General features: G+C 32.3%; 2 protein-coding genes across 2 annotated transcripts in view; one reads left to right on the forward strand and one right to left on the reverse strand.

Annotated features, from left to right (window-relative positions):
* Window positions 1-2,165: 2,165 nt before the first annotated feature.
* On the reverse strand, window positions 2,166-3,981 carry LOC102589703 (aquaporin TIP1-1). Its single transcript, XM_006339031.2, has 2 exons — window positions 3,518-3,981; window positions 2,166-2,852 (listed from the first exon to the last, which is right to left on the reverse strand). The coding sequence occupies exons 1-2, from the start codon at window positions 3,899-3,901 to the stop codon at window positions 2,490-2,492; spliced, it is 747 nt and encodes a 248-aa protein (XP_006339093.1). The 5' UTR covers window positions 3,902-3,981; the 3' UTR covers window positions 2,166-2,489.
* Window positions 3,982-8,989: 5,008 nt separating this feature from the next.
* Window positions 8,990-9,659, forward strand: part of LOC102581343 (tankyrase-1-like) — a 3,261-nt gene continuing 2,591 nt past the window's right edge. The window contains exon 1 of the mRNA XM_006339246.2: window positions 8,990-9,216. Coding sequence (XP_006339308.1) covers window positions 9,057-9,216 — 160 coding nt within the window. The 5' untranslated portion in view covers window positions 8,990-9,056. The remainder of the gene's footprint in view (window positions 9,217-9,659) is intronic.

The following is a 9,659-nucleotide window of genomic DNA, read 5'->3' on the forward strand; positions in this document are numbered from 1 at the left end:
ATTGTTAGTGAAAACTTACAAGATAACAAAAATACAAGATTACAATTGAAAATAAAAATGAAGAAAATAAATCTCTTCAGGCTGAGGCGCGGATATCTCGCTCTCTTTAAGGAGATTCAAGCCCACTGCAGCAAATGTTTTCACCGGTCCAGCAGTAGTCCTTCTTGACTTGTCCCCTCCAGGATACAACAGCCTAATCACAAAATATAACTCAACAACTCTGGACAAGAGTTGAGTCCAAAGCTCCACAACAAGAACACCTCCCTTCAACTAATAAGAACTCTCTTTTTGACAAACTTTATGCACTCTATATTTTTCTCTTGTATGTTGTGTGTCACAAACCAAATGAAGACCACCACTATTTATACTAGAGGAAGTCTTCCTAGCAATGAATAGGAAGATAATGGTGTAGTAAATAGTGAAGATAATGGTCTTAGGAGTTACATAGGTTACAAGAATAATGAAGGAATTAAGAATGAGATAATGGAGAACCATTACATCTTCTGCCAGAAAAACCACAAAACGGACAGCCACTATAACGTTCTCATCAACGTTATAACAAAGTAATGACAATTAAGCCAAATGATAATAAAGATGACATCAAATGTCATCAACTGTCTAACGGTAGTAAAGCACCTAATGATGTGTTATTAGGCAGAAAAACAAATGACATTTAGCAAAGTATAATAATATTAAAATGCCACAACAGTAACAAAGATTAGGATACTGCTTGAGACCATTATTCTATTCATAATATATTTGTAACAAAAGATTTTTGTTTTCTTGATTGTTGTTATTCTTTTAATCAGCAAAGTGTTTGTTGTGTAAAAAAAAAAGGCAAGAGAAATGCATAATATATATAGACTTTTTTTTTTCCTTTTACTCTTCTCTAAGTTTCGAAAAAACTTGACATCCAAATTCTGATGATATTTTAAAGAAGCAAACACAAAATTCATATTTGTATGTTATAGCAAAGTTTCCATAATTGTGTTCCATAGCAAACATAAATATGTATATCTCGCTATACATATACAAAAGAAAGCAGTTGTATAATATGCTTTGGTATACATATACAAAAAGATACAATTGTATAAAGTGAGAGAGGCGAGTGAGCGAGCGAGATCTGGGAGAGTGGCAAGCGAGATCTGGGAGAGGGGAGAGAGGGGAACGAAAATATATGTATATATACAATTTTCTCTCGCTTTATACAAACACAAACGCATTTTATACAAGTTGTGTTTTTTGTATAAAGTGAGAGAGGCGAGTGAGAGAGCGAGATCTGGGAGAGGGGAACGAAAATATATGTATATATACAATTTTCTCTCGCTTTACACAAACACGCTTTATACACTTGCGTTTGTATAAAAACGAGAGAGGCGAGGGAGAGAACGAGAGTGGCGAGCGAGATTCACCAGGAGAGAGGTGAAATAGCAACAGTTTGCCATGAGGTACAATTAAATCAAACTATATTTATAGCATTTAATTTGAATTAATAGTTTGCTATTATATACAACTTTCCCTATTTTAAATAATTTGGACGACAGTGTTTGAATCAATTTGTAAGCACGCAATTATTCACTGGATAACTCTGCCTCTGAGATTTAGATAGATATGAAGATATTACGTACTATTTTTTTCTTCCAAACGAAATTTGAATATGAAATTTCATAGTTTTCCTTTCACTTCATTGACCATTATATACTTGTGTTTTTATTACTGCTCACACTATTAGTGGTCAATTTGTAACGATATTATCTTTCAGTCATCATTGAACATTTTGTTGGCATTTATATTAAGATGATGAAACCTCGACATCTTCAAATCCTAGGTCCGCCTTTGAGTGCTTGTCCCTTCAAGTGTCGCACGTGTCCACTTTGTAGAACCAAGCCACAGCTTGTAGAGAAGGACCTTTTTGAAGAAGATAACTAGGCACTAGCCATATTTATGAATAATTTTGAATTTTCGAGAATCAAATGAATTTTTCTTTAGTGATAACCTTTTTTCATATTATCATTTACATATTATTATGCGAGTTAAATCATTTTTAGAAATATTTTTTTCTCTTTATACAGTTATTAGTTTGTTCTATAGTTTTCCTTAATTTTAATCTATTAGTATAAACATTACAACAATAAAAGTGCTACTAAAAAAATATTAGTGCATAGTAAAAGAAACTTCAATAGACAATTGTAACATAGAACAAACACAATTACATAAATACCCTCAACCCCCAATCTTCTCCTATCCCACCTTCACCCCCAACACAATTACATATATACCCCCACCCCCAACCTTCTCCCCACCCACACCCCAACACAATTACATAAATCCCTCAACCCCCACCCCCAACACAATTACATAATTACCCTCAACCCCCTCTCCCAACCCAAACAACTTCACACAATACAACCAAGTTCATCCCAAATCAAAGGGCAATTGTGAAATCACACACAATATAATTCTAAAATTCATCATTTTACATTTTCATCTTATTGGGGCAATGGTTCATGGGTCTGATTAATGAAAAAGAACTCATAGATAAGCCCAGCAAGCCCACCACCAATAAGAGGCCCAACCCAATAAACCCAATGGTTGTTCCAGGTCCAACTCACAACTGCTGGCCCAAATGAAACTGCTGGGTTCATTGAGGCCCCATCAAAAGCCCCACCAACTAAGATATTGGCTCCAACAATGAAACCAATTGCAATTGGTGCAATTGTTCCCAAACTACCCTTCTTTGGATCCACTGCGGTAGCGTACACCGTGTAGACTAGCCCAAATGTCATTACTATTTCAAGTACCAATGCATTGCCTACACCAACTCCATCAGACAAAGAAAATGCACCTATCTCCTGCAATATCATTTCAAAGTCAAATAATGTTATTTATATACTCCCCTGTTTAAAAAGGAGTTACCTAGTTTGACTTGAAACAAAGTTTAAGAAAAGAAAGAAGACTTTTTAATCTTATGGTTCTAAATTAAAGTTATGTCAAATGTATCAAAATGTCCTTTAATCTTGTCGCTTTAAACATGTCACGTGAAAAGTTAAAGTGTTGCCAAAAAAGGAAAGTGATCATTCTTTTTTAAACAGATTAATTAGGAAACTAGGTCATTCTTTTTGAAACGGAAGGAGTAATATATATAATACACGTTTTCAATTTTATTGTACTTGACTCATGTTGATTCAACATTACTTTTGAGAAAGCTTTTATTAGGGAGTGTATTAAAATTATTTTGTATACCAACATGAGTTGTGGTGCACTGGTGGGAGTGTTTCACTCTTAACTAGAGGTCTCGGGTTCGAAACCTGGGTATGGAGAAAATCCTGTTGGAGCACCACTCCCGAATGGGCTCTGCAGAGCGCGATCCGAATTTAATCGGAGCTCCAACGTGGGCTCCCGGACACCGAGTGGGAAATCAAAAAAAAAAATCTGCTTTGTATTGTGTTTACTTCGTGTCAAGTCAAATTAATTCATATAAAATGGGACCGAGGGAGTAATACTTAAAAAAACTCACCATGCCACCCGTGGTGAACTTGAGAAGCAAGCAAGCAACAACAGAGCCAAGCAATTGGGCAATCCAATACAAAATTCCACGTAAAAGTGTTATATTACCACCAACAAAAGCACCAAATGTAACAGCAGGGTTAACATGTCCTCCAGAAATGTTAGCCCCAACCGAAACCGCTACGAATAGCCCAAAAGCATGGGCAATCGCAGCAGCAATGAGACCGGTGGGGGTGTTTGCACCCCCACCGGTCAACTTACTGAATGCAACACCGGAACCTGAACCTGCAAATACAAAAATTAAGGTGGAGATAAACTCAGCCAACGCCGCCTTTAAGGCGTCGGGGTGAGTGGCTTCCTCCGTCCTTCCGATTGCTATCCGGCTGATCGGCATATCGTCGGAAAATCAAGAATGTTAAATATTTGATAAAAAAGTTTTGTTTTTTTTTAGTGTTTGTATGATGTTGTAAGGGTCTAAAACAACTACTTATATAGTGCTTGTTTTAGGGTGAGGGGGCAATATATAATTGTTACATAAATTCTTATATACTCTCTGTCGTATTTTATGTGACATAATTTAACTCGATAAAATTTTAAAAAAAAGAATAATTTTTGAATTTTATGATATTAAATATTCTTTAACATTTGTGTGATTGTAAATCATTTTATTAAAGTCAAATTGTTTCTAACTACAATAAGGTTTCATTCAATTTTTTTTTTTGAACGGATTAAAAAAGAGTGCACATAATAAAATGAGAAGAAGGAAGTAGTGTCATTTAATCGATGATTAAATTATATAAGTATTACCTCATTTTAGTATTTAATTATGGTAAAAGTAATTAATCATTTTTTCAATTTATGTGATATATTTTTTTTAGTATGTTCTAATTAAAAAAATCCAACATATTAATTAATATTTAGGAATTAAACCATTTAATTTTAAAATTTATGACATGATTTATAGTCATGCAAAAGTTTAATGCATACTTTTTTTTACCATACGTTTTTGATTTTTAAAAATTTGTGCCTAATTAAATAGTATTATGTAAATTGAGACGAAAAAATACATACTCCAGTAATTTTGTGTAAACACGAAATTTTTTCATGTTTCCCATTGAAAAATGTGCATTTAACAAGTGGTATTTGTAGTTTGGTTATATTACTATATTTAGTAGGCATTTGGACAAATTTTTTGCTGAAGTTTAAGAAAAGAATTGAAATTAAAATTGAATATGAGTACTTGAGAGTTTCATTAATTCCTATTCGAATTTATATTTTTCAATATTATTTGTTATTAAATGGCCATCATTTTCATCCAGCAAAACAATGCATATTGGGGAATCAAATTATTGACACGTGGCATTACTTGTTAAGATGATATCCAATTTTGTTTTTTGTCCCATTTAGATAATCTTGTTTTTCTATTAAAAAACACAATATATTATTTATTCCTCCAATATTTATCCCAAAAGAATACTTATCTGATCACTAAAAATGAGGCAAAAAGCTAAATACTCTTAGAAAACTTGAAAAAAGGAAATATTTTTTCATTAATTCACGGTGAGAAAAACTCTATTTCTAATAGAGTAGTGTACATGCTCATGTTTTTAGCATAATTGTTTGGGTTAAGAGCCTTAGAAAATTTTAATCATGTTGCTTATAATTAGTATGTATATATACCATAAGTAATTGATCTTAAGAGCTTGTTAGAAGATCATTTAATTCTTAATTAATTCTAATTAGAGTAGGTTCATGATCATTATTTGTTGCATAAAGACTGACCCACATTTTTTTGGTATGGAGAATAATGGATAAGATGAACAGATATGATACACATCATATTTGATAAGAACAATGACTTGAATTATTGTGATATTCCTAAAAAATAGATTATATATATTTCACTAAGCTAATCTTTATTAATAAATAAATATTTCTCATAAGTGATAGTATTTTTAGTTACAAAAAATCATGCCTTAGTTTTAGTTACAAAATGATATAGTATTTCTTAAGAAAAAAAAATCAAAAATATTTGTTGTTATTTATAGATGTTATATAAAAGATCATTTTATGTAATGTATCACAATTTTCATCTAATATTAAATCTTCACATGTTTATGTTTGAATTATGTTTTAACAAAATTATAACCTTTCATTTGAAACGTAAGTGAAATAAAAAAAATAATAATTTTTTTTTATTATATATGAGAAAATATTAGTTTAAGACATTAAGCACAGTTTACAATTTACAAATTCTAAATTTATCAAATACGAAATCAGGAAAAAAATCTAGTCCCTTCTCGAAATTATAGAAACCAAAGCTCGTCCTAAATGACTTTCTGGATTTCTTTCTAAATTGAAAATATGGCTAATTATCTAGATAAATTCATTTCCTTTCGTTCGGAATAATAACAATAACATATCTAGTATATATATATTACAAGTAGAGTTGTGGAGGGTGATGTCTACGCAAACTTATTTCTATCTTGTGAAGTTAGAGACATCGTTTTTGATAAACCCACGATTTAAGTAAAGCATATCAAAATCAGTAAAAAAAAAAGTAACATAATAGTGAAGAAATCATTTAGAAAATAATCAACATAATTAGTACGATAAATAAAACAGAGAAATAACACACATGTAAAAATAAAACCAAAGAATAAGATAACAAGCTAGTTCTAATAAAAGCAACCACAAGTAAAATATTTAGAATCTAAAATTCGCAATCATGTGAACTATTAAATGAGTTATTTTAATAATTGAGATTAAAATAAGTTATAAATATTTCTTCCATAAGCAAATCCGAATACAATTGTATTTATGATTTTAACTCCTAGAATCGATCCTAAATAGAAAGGGATTATTGAGGCGTAATAATAATTATAAATAAACTCAATATATTATTTTATTACTGTACATCCAAAGTAAACGATATTAAAGATGGTTATCTTTTAATTTAAAACATTAATTATCATTATCTCTAAATGTTGATGGTATCACATACAAAAAAGAGCCACAATGGTCGACTACTAAAACCAAAATGATTGGTAATGAGGGTGATCTTTTCCTTAAAAAATATTGAGAAATGTAATTAATTAATAAATGATGATTAATATATAATATGAAGTCTTTGGGAGATTCCCTAGTGAGGGTGACCTTTAATTTACCTAAAAATTTATTATTATGATATATGGAAAAATGTGGTGGAGGCCAATTATGAGAGGAATAAAATTGATTATTCTCAGCATATCCTGAATTATCTACCCAAACCACTACAATATAGTATATTTATTAATTAATGAACTTGCTTATGAAATTAATTACGTTAGACTTTGGAAATATTAACAAAATTATATCCTAATGAACTTTCACTTCATTTTTATTTGTCTGCTTTAAACTTTGCATGCTAAAACAATGACTAATATGAGTATATTTTACTACAATACTCATATTAATTGATGCATATACAGTTTTAGGCTTAAAAATTGATTAGAGGAAATAAATAATTCATGTTGGGGTAAAACAACGAAAATAAATTGTCTTTTTTTTTATATGTTAAAAGTAACAAGTAAAAGTGAAAATTCATTTGTGAAATACTAAACAAGTAAAAGTGAACAAAGAGAGTGAATTCAGTTTGTCTTATCCGTTAATCAAGGTTAATTAAAATTCACAACCTAGTTTTTCAAATTTCTTCAATTAAACCTATCTAAAATTGATCACAAATTAGTAATGAATCTTTAATTCTCTTACTAAAAAAATAAAATAAATTGTGCAGTCACAATCAAATCCTCATGTTGATATGTTTTAATTTGACTAATTTAATTAGGATAACCACAATATCACATGAAAAGATAAACAAGTTTATTAAGGTCAAAGACGTAACCTTTTAAAAAAAAATATACATAGAAGCATACAACCATCGGATTGTTTTTGAAATTAGCTTATTGAGTAGCAATAATAAACTTATCGGTCGTTTGGTACGAAGGATGAGATAAATAAAGTTATTTCATGAAATTAATTATCCTATTATATATGTGAGATAAATAATCTCGAGACTTACTAATACCTCTAATCAAATGTAAGATAAAACATCCTACATATTATTCTGAAATTATTATCTCTGATCTCTCGTACCAAATTAACGTTAAGATTTTTAATGAAAGGATCAACAAAGTCAACACAATTCAAGGATGAAGATTGAAATGTCACCATTTGCTTTCATCATATATATTGCGCTTGAAAATCAAAAGTTCAAGCTTATAAGCAAAAATTTTGAATTTGATGAAATGTGAATATCTTCCTTATATTTTTTGTAATTAAAATAAACATCATATATATCTTTTAATCAAGACGTGCTCACCATGGGTTGTAAATTAAAATTAAATCTCATCCCATTAATAGTACTAATTAAATCACAAAATGTTACTAATTACTAGGTGGTACGTACCATTATTATCTTATAAGGACTATCAATTTTCTTAATTCCTAAAAATGATTTAATAAGTTTTTTAAAAAAATATTTGATTGATTACATATGATCCATATTAACTTGTATGTACTAACAGTAGACCGTGTGAGCAATGAAGATTGTGTTTTTTTTAAAAAAAAAATGAATGTTCAAGATTGACTAGTAACAAATTAACAATGACAAGAAAAATTAACACCAATAATAATATATTGGTTGAAATTAACCAGATGTATGAAACAAAAGATAAGATAACAGTGTAAAAATAATTGACATGTCACGATTCAATAATTCGTCCAAACTTCAATAAATTAAAAGAATTGTGTTCGATTTTACCATTCCCACTCTCACGAATAGCAAAAGTGTGGAGCTCACCAAAGATCTTTCATCTTTCTAAAGTGAGGGAGACACTAGCCTATGGTACAATTGCTTGCAACATCTATAAACTTATATTGACATAGCCAATATAGATTACCACAAAGAGAACATGAGTACAACTTCTCGATTACCCTCTGTATCTCAATTTACGTGATATAGTTAAAATCTTGAGATTTGAATTCTTAAATTTTGATCATAAATTCGTACATATTTGAGAACTATAAAAAAAAACACTATAAATCACAATAACTAACAATTTATAATATTTAAAAGAAACATACAAAAAATTAAACCAAACAAAAACTTGATTGACTCTCAAAATTCCAATTGTACCACATAAATCGGGACGAGGAAAGTAATTTTCTTTGTCTGAGCATAAAGAAGAAGAAAAGAGCGGTAACCAACAAGTACTCCCTGACTACAGAGTTGCCTTTGTTAGGGAGTATTTACCCCCAATGTAGGACTTTTCGGCGTGAATTCAAATTTAGCTCGTCTCCAATGTGGGTACTAAACACCGAATAGAAGAAAAGAGGAGCGGTCATGTTCCCATTGTGGCTATAGTTGTAATATTTTTTTAATTTGTGGCTAAAATATAAAATATTGGCCACAAAAGTGGCTAAAATGTAAATGCTTCTCATAGAGTAGGGTTTAAGCCCTCTCCAATTCCAAGTTAGGGTTTTTCAGTTTGTTGAGCAAAAGAAGAGAGATGGCTATACCAAGGGGTAGGAATGGAGAAGAGGAAGCAGAAGAAGCTTTTTTCGAACAGGAATTTGAGTTTGAGGACACCAATTCCGTCCCTCCTCACCTCCTCAACCTCTTTGACGCCGCCGAGAATGGAAACCTTGTCGCCCTCCGTCATGCCCTAGGTATTTATCTTTGCTTATATCGATTTGTATTTTATGGTCTTATTATTTACTTGTTTTTTTATTCACACTTGATTGTCTATTGAATCTTTCAAAATTAAAGCTTTTTTTATGTTTATTATTGTGGGAAATGTAAATTGGTGCTAGTAATTCTTGAAAGGGATTGTCTTTTGTCATTGTGATTTGGTGCTTGGCCTGGAGGTGTGTGTGTGTGGGGGGGGGGGGGGGGGGGGGGGGGGGGGGGGGGGGGGGGGGGGGGGGGGGGGGGGGGGGGGGGGGGGGGGGGGGGGGGGGGGGGGGGGGGGGGGGGGGGGGGGGGGGGGGGGGGGGGGGGGGGGGGGGGGGGGGGGGGGGGGGGGGGGGGGGGGGGGGGGGGGGGGGGGGGGGGGGGGGGGGGGGGGGGGGGGGGGGGGGGGGGGGGGGGGGGGGGGGGGGGGGGGGGGGGG

Source organism: Solanum tuberosum, unplaced genomic scaffold (genome assembly GCF_000226075.1).
Source record: "Solanum tuberosum cultivar DM 1-3 516 R44 unplaced genomic scaffold, SolTub_3.0 scf00008, whole genome shotgun sequence".
Taxonomy (NCBI): domain Eukaryota; kingdom Viridiplantae; phylum Streptophyta; class Magnoliopsida; order Solanales; family Solanaceae; genus Solanum; species Solanum tuberosum.

What these genes read in the sequence shown, in the direction of transcription:
- LOC102589703 (XM_006339031.2), bottom strand. Translation starts at nt 3,901, where the DNA reads ATGCCGATCAGCCGGATAGCAATCGGAAGGACGGAGGAAGCCACTCAC. An exon ending in AGTTCACCACGGGTGGCATG is followed by an intron (nt 2,853 to 3,517) that starts GTGAGTTTTTTT and finishes ATGATATTGCAG; the next exon opens with GAGATAGGTGCATTTTCTTT.